General features: G+C 43.2%; 1 protein-coding gene across 1 annotated transcript in view; it reads left to right on the plus strand.

Moving 5' to 3' along the window:
• The window catches only part of Nlg3 (Neuroligin 3), a 438,180-nt gene that overhangs the window by 383,977 nt on the left and 38,858 nt on the right, over positions 1–15,345 (plus strand). Inside the window, exon 3 of the mRNA XM_076316451.1 lies at positions 3,654–3,851. Within this exon, the coding sequence (XP_076172566.1) occupies positions 3,654–3,851 (198 nt within the window). The remainder of the gene's footprint in view (positions 1–3,653; positions 3,852–15,345) is intronic.

A 15,345-nucleotide genomic window follows, 5' to 3' on the forward strand; every position in this document is an offset into this window, starting at 1 on the left:
TTCGTTTATCGTCGCGCAAACGAGCAATTGCCAAAGGCTGAGAACGCCGAGGTGCGAACTGCGAACTACACTATATTCCACGAGGTTTGGAGAATTTTTCGAGCTGCAACTATTTTGCAAGATTTCTTTGTTTATCTTTCGAACCGTTCGTTGCGATATTCTCGTTACAATGGACGCGTAATTTAAGTTTCGGAACCGAAATAATTAAAGTTCTGTCGAGTTCTTGGACTGTAATTACTTTACAGGATTTGTTTCGTTTATCCTTCAAAGAGACTGTTCAAATATTTTAATTATAATACACGTGTAATTTAATTTTTGGCAAGCAAAAATAATTGACGTTCTGAGAAGTTCTTGAGCTGTAATTATTTTACAGGATTTGTTTCGTTTATCCTTCAAAGAGACTGTTCAAATATTTTTATTATAATACACGTGTAATTTAATTTTTGGGATGCAAAAATAATTGACGTTCTGAGAAGTTCTTTGGCGGTAATTATTTTGCTGGATTTTTTCATTCGCGTTTCGAACGGATCGTTACAGTATTTTATTTATAAACAATGCGTACGTAATTTAAGAAGTTTGATTTTTCTTGTGCAAAAAAAAATTGTGATCGTTTTGAGAATTTTTGGCGCTTGCGAACTATTTCGCAAAATTTCTTCGTTTAACTTTCCAAGTCGTCGTTCCAATATTTTACTTATAGCACGTAATTCAAGTTCCTAGAATCTTTAGCTTTGCAACAGTTCTTCGTTTATCTTTCGAACGTTCGAAGACTTCGTTCCTACATTTAACTCGTAGTAGATAATTTAATTATTTTCTTACCTCCCCCCTCCGTGGAACATAAATAGATTCCCTGGTGCAGAATTACTAAGCCACTGATGTAAAAATTTCTTTTCTGTTTCCTTTGTTACGAGAAAAATTATAGCATTTTCTCCCAACGAAATTCTTACTCCTCGATATTTCCAAAGAAACTAAAACGTAAAAAAAATACATATAAATTTCCGGTAATTCCACAAATTCACCAAATCGTATATTTTTCATTTATCAGTCGTGCAAAATACCTTTAAAATATATTTATCCATCGCGCAATAACTGTACCCGAATTAAATTCTAAACGATTAAAGCCTGATCGTTTCAGGCCATCTGTTATGATTTAGAAACTCGCTAAAATACCCAGAGCAAAGGGAACAAAGTTTCTTCTACATTCAACACTTTCGTTCGCAGAAGAAATAAATTTCCTTTCCCGGGTCCAGTAAGCCCGTCTTTGGGGTAGATTTACCTCTCTTGCTACGCGATTACCCTTACCCTTTTATCTCCTCGATGATGTCACCCATTTATTATCCGACAACCGTTCTTCATCAACAGCCCAAAAATTTTGTCAAATTTAAATTTAGAAAATATCGCTAGTTTCCAAGGAAGAGAAACACATAATTTCCATCCTCGAGCAACGTATCGATCGAGACTAACGTGAAAATTTCCTGGAAAAAAATTTCGAAAACGTATCGATGGAGATTGACGTGAAAATTTCCAGGAAAATAATTTCGAAAACGTATTGATCGAGACTGACGTGAAAATTTCCAAAAAAATAATTTCGAAAACGTTTTGATCGAGACTAACGTGAAAATTTCCAGAAAAATAATTTCGAAAACGTATCGATCGAGACCAACGTGAAAATTTCCAAAAAAATAATTTCCAAAACGTATCAATGGAGACCGATGTGAAAATTTCGAGGAAAATAATGTCGAAAATCGTTCGATGCGCGATCAGGTGCGAAGAAACATTTTCGAGCACCGGGGAGGAATACCATCGAGCGCACCAATAACGCGTTCGTTAATATTTGCGAAAGTATTGACATTGGTCGGTGGTGGGGAGAAAAATCGCGGAAAATTCTGGAAACCATCGGGTGCAATTAAACGACAATGAATCTGGGAACGGTGGATTCGCCGATCAAATAATCGGACGATTTATTCGCTGGTAGCATCGACGTGTTCTATTTTGCATATCGTTCCACCGCGCGAGATATCGGTATCAATCGATGCAGCCCATTGAAATAGTATTTATGGCAGACGGAAGCACGGAGAACCGGAAAGGGCCGCAGCTACTCGGTCGAAAGTGTCTCTCGCTTCGTTTCCTTCGCGAAACGAAAAATCTCGGATCGTTCCCACACTTCTCAGCTGGAAGAAGTTCCCGGTAGTCGCGTTTACGCCCGTGTTTACAGGATGTTTCGAAAGAATATGATACGCGGGTGAATTCATACCACTGGCCGGGTCAAGGACGACACGCTGCATTTTCACGTAGCGTTTTATTTTCGCTTCCGGCGGAGATTGAACCGAGAAACTGTTACGCGACGAGAGAAAACCTTTTGACTCTCGACTTTGTTTACGGGCGAGAAAAGATGCTCGAGGAAAATTGCGATATCTCACCCGCGAATCTGTTGCATCGATCTGGGGGAATTTTGTTCATATTTTGGTAGAGTTCTGTGTGGTAAATAATAAATTGGTCGAATCTTCGATCTTTGGTTTCGAGAAGAACGTCGACGTTGAATGACTTTGAATCGTAGCTGATCACACTTATCCCGGATGTTTCTATCGGGGAATAAATAAAAGAGTGCGTAAGCTCCAAATTAGGATAGAAATTACGACCTTTGAACGTCCTTGACAATTTCACGTGGAAAGAAAAAAATGTTCGCACACTCGAGACAGTGTAATTACACCACCGGTTGTAATTTCAGGTGGAAATATATTTTTCCAAAAATTTACAATTCCAATTTAGAAAAGAGTTACGACCTTCGAACGACCCCGACAATTCCACAGAGTAACGAAAAACTAACGGTGCCACATTGTACCTCCCTCGAGACCACATAATTTCCGCGCGAAACGTGTTCCATTATCTTCAAAAAAATAAAATTATCATCAAACGCCTAGACCGTTACGTATCGCGAAATAATATTTTCCTCGAAGAACGAAACAATTATTTCGAACAAAATTATCATCTCCGGCGATTCCTTTTTAAATTTTACATAATTCCCGCCGAAATAACGCGTTGAATAAAATTAATACCTCTGGCGATTCCTTTCGAAATATTTCACAATTCGCGCAGAAATAACTTTAAATATAATTATCATCCCGGGGGATTCCTTTCGGAATTTTCCATAATTTTGCGCAGAAATAATTCCGAACGAAATTATTATCTCCGGCAATTCCTATTAAAAAAATCTTCCACAATTCGCACCGGAACGATTTTAAACAAAATAATTATCTCCGACTACTCGTTCCGAAATATTCCATAATTCGCGGGCAGATATAACATCGAACGAAATCATTAACACCGACGATTCCCTTTGATTCGTTACAGGACCCTCTTTCGCGTTTCTCGAATCGTTCGGATCCGTTTCGTGCGCGCCACTCTGTATACACGTGTACCGATTCGAAACAACAGGGAGGAGGACAATTGTCCCCGATGATACGTACGAAGAAGCTCGTAAAGAATAATTTACAGCCGTGGCACGTAATCCGTGGGCGCATTCGTCGGCTGATCCGACGATTCGAATTAATCCTGATTTCGACGGCGTCCACGGTAATTTCGGCGCGGTTACACGACCGCGCCGATAGCGCCGCAGACGGCCGCAACGACCATAAGCGGGCTTGTTTTAATTACAGGCTTTCTAAATGCTAACACGGATTCGCACTTACGGTCACCGGCGAATTACGGCCTGATGGATCAGATCGCGGCGCTGCACTGGGTGCAGGAGAACATCGGATACTTCGGTGGGGATCCAGGAAACGTGACGTTGGTCGGTCATGGGACTGGTGCCGCCTGTGTCAACTTCCTGATGACCAGCCACGCGGTGCCAGACAGTGAGTGACATTCACGTTTTCGTTCCTCATCAACTTTCGCTAATTTCCCTCCCTTTGAGAATTAGAAACAGAGACAACGATTAGTGGAAGGACCCTTCAACGATAGATTTACCAAAGTGACTGGTTTAAATTGCTTTTGCGAAGAAGTATACTTTAAATTTTACAGCATAGAGAAAAGAGGCAATTAACGATACAAAGATGGTTTAACCCTAGATTTATTATAATAAAGACGGTTTAACGCTAGATTTACCAAAGCGACCGGTTTAAGTTGCTTTTGCGAAGAAATATACTTTAAATTTTTCAGCATAGAAAAAAGAGACAAATAACTAGATTTATTATTACCAATCGAAGTGGTTGATTTAGATTGCTTTTACCAAGAAATTTACTTTAAATATAGCATATTTTCAACATACCTTAAGACCTTTTCTATTATATACTTGAACCATATGTAACAGTAAATTACCAGGAGTTTAACACCTATGGGAGTGTATCTTCCTCGTATTATTTTAACCCCTTCATGAACGAGAATTGCTTTGTATTTAAACAAGACGAGCCTCGGCTCGATTTTTCCAGAGTCGATTATACCTTACACTTTCCTTTCAGCGGAAAAAAATATTTAAACGCTCCGAATACTCGAATAAATCCCCTACGATAAGACACCGAGAATCCCTAGATTCCATTACTCCGGGACAGAAATTCTGTCCCGATGTCCCAGGGGTCACGGTGCTCGAATATCTCGAGTCTCGTTCGATTCCGTGTAAAAAAAGAGGAAATCCTCGTCGACACCTCGCTTAATATTTTTCACCGACGATCGTACACCGATTTCCACGCGGAGCACCCCCAAACGCAAAAATCCAGAAAATTCCACCCCTCGAGCGAAAGTTTCCCTCGAGTCGCCCTTCGAGTCGCGGATTCTTTTAAAATAAGTACCCAGGCGTACTTGTAAAGGGGGTTGGGTGGTTATTCTCCCCCCGATTCGAAGCAAAGGGGCTCGTTTGAACATCGAGAGCGCGAAGACGCGGCGCGATCGTCAAAGCAAATATACGCGAAAAATGGCGAGACACGGTCTCGAAGAGGGGCTGGTCAAAAGAAATTTTCCCAGCCGAACTGGGAGGGGTTGGACCGGTCTCTTTAATCGAGTTACAGGTAATTCACCCCTCTTCGAGCGTGTCGGGGACAGGACGGCGGGTATTTTATTTCTGTCGTGCGCTGGCCCTTGGAATAATTAACGTTGGGTCACGCTAACCCTTTTAACAGCCACGTCTAGAAATAACTGGCGGAATATTCAAGATTAAAGCGTTAGATGTAAACGAGGGGTGAATAGAACCAGGGGTGGAACGACGGACGATGACGAGCCACAAAAACTGTCGCCTGGCTTCCGACAGACGTTCCGAACGCCAGATACTTTGCTCGGATTCCTCGACAAAGGGGTTTCGGCGACAAAAATGCAAAAGGGTTCCCTTTAAGCGCTTTCCACCCTGTTGAGAGGACCGTGCTGGATGTCCCCTTGAAATTATATTGTTTACTCGCAAGCGGCGGTTTTCATCCCCTTAATACGGGCACGCTCGCGATGAGATTTCTGCGGGGGACGATTTGTTTGAAGTTTCAACCCCCTCGCTTTGGGAGAATGACTTCAATTTTCAACGATCGCGGCGCGGTAATAATAAAAAGTAGTCCCGAATACATTTCGGGGAATATTATTTGGGAAATTTGCTCCGCTCGCGAGAAATACGAGCTACTTGAAAATAAGAACACTTAGCGAGAAGATATTTCAAACGAATAATACACGTGAAGATTGTGCTTGCGACGAACGGATAAACAGGAATTATACTCACCGAGTTGAAAATACTTGTGGTTTCGTTCGAGAAGCTTTTCCTCGACGCGAGTCGTCGATTTACCACTTTCTCGTTGTTAATTACAAATATTAATGTACACGATATATTGTTGTTAATTACAAATATTAATATACACGATATATTGTTGTTAATTACAAATATTAATATACACGATATATCGTTGTTAATTAGAAATATTAATATAAACACAATATCACACGAAACCACAAGGATTTCCCTTTCTGCTTTGTTCGTCGTAGTATATTATTCGCTCACATTGTTTATCTTTTGTTCCTGTCTCATCGTTCAATTTTCTTTTTTCTCTATTTCAACGCGGGCTGCAGATTCTCGAGAAATCAAGGGTGATTTTTCTCCATCAAGGTGAAAAGAATTGAAATTATTCCGCCCAAAGTCTTCACCCCATCCCTCATGGTTCATGGTTGCCTGCAAACGCCAATCACAGTGTGCATAAATTTCTTTCGAGCTCAACGCAGGCGTATCGCTCGAGGAAAATTAATAACCAAACCCCGTTGAAAATCATTTCTCAGCTCCTTCCTTCGCGACGATCGCGTGAGCGGAAACTGGTCCGGGGTTGGGAGGAGGGAGGGGTAGGTGTTTCAGCGTATAGAAGACAGATCGATCTTCGAGGGGCGGAGGAGAGGAGGAAGGCAAAGCAACAAAGTAATCTGCCCGAGGGTTCGAGCTTATCGTTAACCCGACCGAACGATAATTCACTACAGCTGGAAACTGTCAATGGGAGTTAGGCCAGCTGATTCCATGGTAATTTATTGCATCTGGAGAACTACACCCGGTTACACGCGACTTCGTACCATTGGGCCGGAATTAAGTTCAATCTCGTCTTCGAATCTGAATTAATTCGATACCGAGTTGTATCTTGTTTACGTGGAAATCCGGTACGATGTTCAGGGATTAAATATTACGGAAGAATATCAACGTGGACGTTTCGAGGGGTTCGCTGGATTTTATCCAGGGATGAATTGTGTCGAAATTGCAGAGATTCTTAATTTTTTAATTTGACAAGATCTCTAAGTCGTATTTTGGAAGGTTTCACGGTCATCAGTCTTTTTAGGGTTATTCTTAAATAGAATTACTTTTCAACAGGACTATTTTTCAAAGATACTTTTTTTAAAAATGGTTATTTTTAAATGGGAGTATTCTTAAATAGAACTATTTTTAACACTACAACTACCAAATTCGATTTGTTTCAAACTTCTTCTTAAAATTACTCAATTATCAACTTTGCCTACAATATTCATGGACAATTATCAAAGTAGACAGCTAATTTTACTCGTAAATTAATTTGTCCTTTCCCCGTCTAACTTCAAACTTACACATACGTTCACCAAGAGTAGTTCTAGTGTCAAATAAAACTACATTTTATTTTAATGCAAACTACATTACCACCAGTACCGAAAATCCAGAAATGTCCAAAACCTATAACACCTCTTCTTTCGTAACAATCGATTACTTCCTCTAAACCGAAAGAAGTAACGAAGAAATCTATTCTTTTCACCATACTTCTGAACCGTGTCGATTTCGAACGTAATCTACCGGATTAGGTGTTTAGGAGCGGTCGCGAGTAAAGGGTTAAGGACACGGATGGTCTCCATCGAGCAAGAAAGATGACCCGGTTTCCTCGCGTTCTAACGAGGTGTCGCCGCTCTTGATCCCACCTAGTTCCCTGGTGGTTTCTATTCTCGTGGAAGTTATCCGCGGGAGCGTGTCTGTCGCCGTTTAAAGAGGACGACACCTCGCGCGACGAGCTGCGCCGAGCTTAATCGTTTCCCGCGTCACGTGTACCAGAAAAGTCGTCCAGACCCGCGGAGCGTTGAGAGGCATTACGAGCGGAAAGCTCGTCTAATGAGGACCGCGGCCGGCAAATGCCACGCAACGCCGCCATTTGTGTCGTAAAATGCGCCGCGTAATTTGCGCCGATGGCATCAGCGTCCCTGGCAGCCGATGAATGACGGTAATTCTCACCGCGGGGGGATCGTTTTAATGGAAAAAGCGAGCTCTAGCGTTCGTTTCGTCCACGATTCCCCGACAGATTTTGCTTCAGAATTTTAAACGCGTTTTTTTCATTTAAATTTCTCATTTGCTTTTTTTCCTTCAATTTTTTCCTTTTTCTTTTTTTCCCCAATGGAAATCCTCCTCCACGTACGAGAGGGGATCGTTCGGGAGTTAGAATGGAATATTGTGTGTTTCTCGTGGGAGATTTGTAACGAAATGTTGTGAACTTTTGTCCCTTTTTCGGTTACCAATTAGAGTGGAAGGACGAGTATTCTTCGTGGAAGAATTGGAAGAGTATTGGGTATTATTTTGGAAGATTTAGAAGGGAACGTTGTGTGTCTTGTGTATTCTTTTTGTATATTTCTTGTTTGGAAGACTTTTTGTTAGTCTTTCGTTGTATTTGCACAATGGTACGATTTGTACGTAATAAATTTCCATTCGTTGGATCTGTATATCGAAATTTATTCTTTCTCCCCGGAGTACACATCGGACAGAAACGTTCAGCGTGGTTAATTGAAAATGTACGGTAATATTCTTACAAATCGGCCGTATCTGTCCGACTGGTTCATTTATTACGAGCTCCTATCGCGGCTGGTCATACATCTTTTCTTTTTAATTTCTCGGTTCTGGAGTTGAATGCGTGCACGGTACGCCTAAAGAGTCGCGCCTTATCACGAGTCGGTTTTTATATCGTTTTTCATGATTTATGCGCAGCTGGAACAAGTATTGATTTAATCTTAATGCGCCGGCTGTTCTGAAAGCATGCCACCTCGACGAATGGCTTGAAAAAAGTATCCTGCACGTTCGCTACGCGACAATTTGAGGCCAGCGGGCGTCGCTTAAGACCATCAGGAAGCAATAAATAAAAGTACACGGAACGTACAAGGTACGACGAGTATTCGATATTAACGCCCGAGAATTTCCCGCGCTGTTAAACATCTCTTCGCTGTCGATTTTCGTATTTACTTCGAAATACGATTCGTTTTTTTTTTTCATTCCGGCTCGATTTCGCGTAAACCTGTTCCGTAGAGTTAAATTCGTCTTCCCGTCGGTTACAGCAATCTGGCAATAAAAATATGTCCCCGCTATGGAAAATAATATCAACGATCTCGAATACAGGGGGGGAAAATGTGTCCTCGAGTAAAAAAGATCGTCGATCATAATATCTGTCCCTTCGAAGCGAACAATTTGTCTCCCCCGATACATTATTTCGCACCTTCGAGAATAACCGAGATCTCGAGGGGACGTAACCGGTCATTTTCGATCGGAGAATGAAATTTTTCTTTCGCGTTCCCATAAACTATAACACACAACCTCAAAACGCATCCTGTACATTTCATCGAAATTAAAACGATCTCGATATCTGTTAAAATTTTCCTTCCACTGTTCCGGTGAAGCAACAAGTTACTTTACATTATTTTATTCGACATCATTTCACCTTACATTGCGACATTTTCCTCTCGGATTATTTCATTGCATCAATCGTGCACCAAGAGGAGAACAAACCCCTTAATAAACACACGAATCTTTCGATGTTTAATCCCTCTTATTTCCCATCAAACTGTAACCTCGTTCACCCACGATACCTTCTATTTCTTACAAACGATACTCCCATAGAATACGCTCGAGAAAATTCCTACAACCTTTCAAAATGTACCCAAATATACACGCACTTCGAAATCAACCTTTTCGATACCACTCGCGGGAAAAATCGTGTAAAATAAATGTTACAGACACGTTCGATACGACAAACGAAACATCGGGTATAAAAATGTTCCCGGTATCGTATTTCGCGGCAGATTGCGAGCAATATCGCTGGCCACCGGTAAACAATTAATCACAGGCCGATCGAGGCCGAAAGTCTTCGCCGAAAAGGTTCCGATAAATCCGGTTCGGTTAATCTTGCCCCCGGGTTCTGGCTCCGGGAGCCACGGAATTTATCAAGAGCTCTCGGCGAAACTTACGTTCGCGAAAGTATCCGTGGCATTCGGTCGCAATTACTAAAATGCCTCCGCGAGACGGTAACGTTGCCCGAACGACCGTTCGAAATCACATCCCAACCCCCGAGTAACTAACCCCCCACCCCCCTGCACCGTCCCTCGCCTCCTCCTTTAACCGACCGTTCTCTGATGGGATCTGATCCGTCGAATTTAATCTACGCGGCACTGTGGATCCGAACGGATAATGCCCGCGGTTAGGAACTCTCTATCACGCGGCAGACCAAACAGAATCGGTATCAGCTGCGATCTGCCAAAGGGTACCGCCCCCTGGCCCCTGGCCCCTGGCCACCCCTCTCGACCCCTCGTTTCCCTCAATCGTGCGCTCGAACCTCCGCGAGCACTCGTTGCCGTCTGGAACCCGCGTTCGTGTGTTTGTTCGCGCGAAATTACTCGAACGATTCGATCCGATTTCGAACCGGGAATGTTAATTATTGTTCCGTGTTCTCCGTTAACTCCAACGAAACGATCTTTATTTATGTGGAAGAACGTTCGAGTTGAAAATGTACCGAGAAGCGCGAGTCCATCGGTGCTCTTTGGAACGTAATGGCCCGAGTGGCCAAGGGAGAGACCGCGCGTGGGTCCGAATGGACCCGTAACTAGACTTTCCTCGAAATAATATTTCGAAAATAGATTCTGGTTTCTTTTTTATCGTGCTTTTTTTTATTTATGCGGAAAGTCGTACCGATGGTATAATTGAGCGATGGAAATGTCTCTCTGGGTCCGAAAAGACCCAGACGTGACGAGGGGAGAGTCAAGGGACGTGTTGAATATGCAGCGATATGGTTGCGTGCAGTCTATGGTGAGATAGAAGGTAACAATCCGCTCGGTGGAGATTCTTTTGTATATTTTATACATGTTGGATGGGTATATGCGATTGTCTCCAAGGGTGGAGAGGAAGAGAGAGAAGGGTGAGAGGGAGATAAAGGCGAAGAAAGGCTGTGGGTTGCTCTGTCCTCCGTATTACCCGATTCAGTGATAAGGATTTGTTTTTAGGCGGCCGAGCGAAGCCGAAGAGACAAGAGTCTAGATTGTACCTGGGTCCAATTAACGCGTATCTCCTTAATTACGGCTATTATTACGTATTTGTAAATTTTTGTATTTTTGCCGTAATATTTGCAATCTATGGTGCACTTAAGAAGCATTTAATTTGTCCAGAAACGTACTTTGCGTACAAAATTCTGTCCGTAAGATTCACACGGATGGAAACAACTCGAGAGGACCAATTTTTGTTCCAAAAGAAGCGTTTAAAAAAAGAAATGTAAACCTTGAGAATATTTTGAAACGACAAAGGAATTTTCTCAGAGTCGATTCTACTCGCACAAGCTTCGATGTTCGAATCGTGGAAAACAGTGGCTCGCTTACCCTAACGCACCTAACCGTTTTAGAGACGACACGGAGATAGTTAAGTACGATTCGCGAGATAGCGCGAATGATTTGGCAGTGCTTGTACAATAAGCTCCAGTGTCGTCCAACTTTTCGATCGAGTTGAAAATTTGTTGCCGACTTCCATTGAAATTCAGTGGTCGAGAACGGGTAGAGTTTGCCGCGAGTTCGTTCGTACGGTTTCTCGAAAATTCGATCGAGCGAATTGCTGTTCTTCCAATAAAATTGAGGGAAATCAGCGGAAAGTTTGCGATTTCGGTCGTAACCTGAGAGACCCTGTCCCGCGAAGGTAGACCGAGCCCCGGCGATTTGTCCCAACGCCTAGACAACAGTTCGAAATGTCGTTCGAGTAAGTGAATAGAAACTACTCGATTGATTTCCAACCCGTATTTTCTTTCCCCTCGTATTACAAGTTATTCAATACACCGTACCCGGTTAGTCAATACACATCGCGATCGTTATCGCGTAACTCGAGCCCCGTTTTCCACGAGCTCCGTACCATTAATCACCCACTTTTATATTTATCATTTCGTTGATTATCGCGACGAAGTTCAATTTGATTAATTATTCGTGAAGTGAGTAGAGTAAAGTAATCGTCGCACGTAAACGTATAAAAATATAACGGAGCACGGTGGAATCGGCACGTCGTCGAATAATCTCGACATCGATGTGCCCGGCCGCGATGTACTCTTATTGGTATTGCACGCCGAGCCAAGGCGGAAATTTAAATTATTCGTATAATTAGTGAGAGAGGGGAAAAAAATACGATTAATTGGACCGCGAGATTTATACCTTTTTTTTCCCCCCGTTTCTTTCTTTTTTTTCCATAAACGAACCCGGGTGGATATTTGTATTTCTCCCGAAACGTGTACAGCCGGCATGTGAAAATTAACGAAACCGAGTAACTGGAACATCTGTCCATTAGCGACCCCGATCAAATTACTATTTTACGATTCGACAATATTACATTGTCTTACGTTTAATGACGTGCTTGTTAAAGCCACGCGGTAAATTCAAACGATGCACACCGTACTGGATATAATAAAATTATTACAATATACCCGTAGAAATTACAATACTTGGCATCGTACACCTCAAAACGCGTACACTACGCGCGTTCGCGAGTAAGAGGGGCGTACGAGTCTTTTTTCATAGGTGTTCGAGGTTTCTCTGGGGGGAATGGGGTTGGTACGCGGGTAAAAATTCCCGCCATTGAAACTTCCTGGGTGCTCTAGGCCACGGTAAAGACGCGCGCGTATCGAATCGTTCCCCTAACGAGGTCGTTCCACGGCTTGCTTTCTGACCGGTGAGAGGTATCCCCTCGCGTCGTCGGCGACGAAACGATTTCTTTCTTGGTCGAGGGCCGACTCAAGTGGAGAGCACTCGCGCCGCGGCCAACGAGCGTATTCAATAAAACATGAGGGCCGCGGAATCGATGTTATCGGCCCAGTTTCGCTTCCCTCGATTAACCCTTCGCCGAGGGAATTGTTCGAGACGAGTGGGCTCCGTATTGGTTGACGTTGCTAAGGTTAGCGCGAATCGGTCCGCGGAATACGCGCGATTAGTTCTACTTTACGCACAGCTTATATATATATATATATTTTTTCGATATAGAATTTCGCGAGTGTGATGCAACAGTACAGAGATCCTTTCAGAGTAGTTTACTTTAATTGGATCGGTACTCGGTGAATATTAACTCGGTAAATGTTCCTTTCGTTTATGGGGAGAGGAGTCCTTTCGAGAATTCTTTTTAAGTTACCACTTGTAAATATTGAGTATATTGGGTTGTTCGGAAAGTCGTTTCGTTTTCCAAAATGGAGAATACGTAGTTTAATAAAATGTTTGTACACTCTAAGAGAATCATATTTCATTTCATTATTAGAGTAATAATTGTGAGCGTGTTAGGAAACGTAACGTTAGGAGTTTTCGTATCGTAAAATATGCGACGATGCGTCGATTATTATTAATTGTAATTGTCAGATCTGATCGTTGTAAGTGTGTCATGGAATACCAGCGTGGAGAATGAATTTCTAGCGGTGTGAATTATCGAGCACGTGGACACACGTCGCGATACACGATCGATATAATTCGCGTGCATGTAAACGAACGTGCCGTGGCGTCCACCGAGTTCAGACACATCCGGTCAATGATCAACTTCAGAGTCGGGACGAGTTTTCCCGAGATTCGGGCACGCGAAACGATCCAGCGTGCTCGTGTAGCGCACGGAGTCGGGTTTTACCGGATTTTCAAAATGCCGGAGCACCCTCAAGAGTTTCGTAACAGTCCTCTGAATTGAAATCGTACAGCCGAACCGCAATTCTCCGGCTTTTTCTACGACCGGTCTGAGCTATGCATCGAGACACACGTGTCTGACTAGTGTCTGGCTGCTTCTACTCGATGGAGAATTTCTCAAGAGTCCCTATTTACGTTGCCAAAATTCTCGGTATCTCGAAAACTGTGAAACGATAAAAAGTGGAACTACGACTACCGCCTGGACACTAAAACTTAATGGAAAATTTCTCAAGAATTCCTGTTTCTGTCGCTATGAATCCAAGCGCCGTAAACTCGAAAATAGTAAAGTTACAATTGGCATTAAAATACAATGCCACGCTTTGCTTGATATTATTGCACACCTTTCTCAAGAAGAGTTATTCACAGTGCTGTGTAAGTATTTCGAAGTGAAAAACAACGAGACAAATAGAATTACCATACACGAAGCCGAACGTGTCTGACTATTTTCCCGCTGATTCTACTTCATCGTATCTCCAACTTCAAGGAACTCTACTCACGTTGTTCAAACTTCCCAGCACCCGTAACTAAGCGCGCACACACATTTCCGAGAAATTCGAAGAATATCTACAATATCTCTCTTACTTACTTCAAAAGAAAGGAAAAAATAAAAACAAACGAACCGTCCCCGTGACTATCACCTTTCGTTCTCTCGTTCGTATTCTCCGAGCGAGTAAGGTACGACCAAGTTCGAAAAATGTCGAACCATTCTGGAATTAATCGCTGGCGAAGGTAGACCGGCTTCTCGAAGGGGATTTGAGAACACAATGAGGAGCTTTCGGACCCAAACGAATCGCAGAGAACCGAAACAAAGTTCCTTCTGTTATTGCAACGAGGAATACGAACAACGAGTGGAGTTTGCAGGGGGTGTGACGCTAGGGGTGAAACGTAGAAAAGGGGACAAGGTGGGAAACAGCGTCGAGTTAACGACGCGGACAGAAGAAAGGCGATTGTTGGAAAAAGTTCGGGGCTCTATCGCGAGACGCCTGCGGGCACTTTTAAACAGGAGGAGGCGGGAGGACGGAAGATGTGGAGGAAACGACGGGATCGATATTGCTCTATAACGTTCGGCTGGCCCATTACCGTACTGCGGAATGACGTATAGCTGCCAGCGCAGCAGCCAGACGCTGCGTACCTGTGAACGCGAGACCCACTCCGCGTACACTGAAACACGGCCGTGACGCGCGCGGAACGCCGCATGCGGCCTGCTACCGCATCGATTGTCACGGCACGGACTCTTCGAGCCTGTTGACGGATCGCACCCGATGCACACCACCGTTCCCTCGACGGATTATACGCGAACTTCCGTACGTCTTCGTGGTCTTCGTGGTCTTCGTGGTCTTCGTGGTCTTCGTGGTCTTCGTGGCAAATGGCGTGAAAAATCTTCGGGAAAGTTCGCCGGTCTGTAAGACGAAGCCGGGACGGCCGTTAGGATGACGACTTGTTCCATTAGAAGCTCCCGAGTCTCTACTTTCGAACGAAAAAAAAAACAAGCGTCCAGGTTCCTGAAACCGTTTGCGTGTTATGGGAAATTAAATCGACCGGCGATGATCGGGACACCCAAAAATTGGGAAAAGTTTCAGGGAGTGTAACCCCTGCCTAGGGTCAGACAAGTAGTATAACCCTCGCCTATGATCAGGCAAGTGGTATACCCCGTATGTGGTCGGACAAGTAGTATCACCCTAGGTGGTCAGACAAGTAGAATTACCCCGTGTGTGGTCAGACAAGTACAATTACCCCGTATGTGGTCAGAAAAGTTTGAAAGACGATTCGTTCCGTTATTATATTGTATACATCGAGTCGATTGTTGTATAAAAGATACAGAAACATTCGCGTGGCACTTGTGCGTAATTTCGAGTGAATCGGTTCATTTATTTCGGAGATATTACGTCACGATCGTTGAAAAATGTTGTTCCGAGGGAAACGGCTTAAAAGTTTTGGCGCGCAATGTTAGAG

This window comes from Ptiloglossa arizonensis, chromosome 7 (genome assembly GCF_051014685.1).
Source record: "Ptiloglossa arizonensis isolate GNS036 chromosome 7, iyPtiAriz1_principal, whole genome shotgun sequence".
Taxonomy (NCBI): domain Eukaryota; kingdom Metazoa; phylum Arthropoda; class Insecta; order Hymenoptera; family Colletidae; genus Ptiloglossa; species Ptiloglossa arizonensis.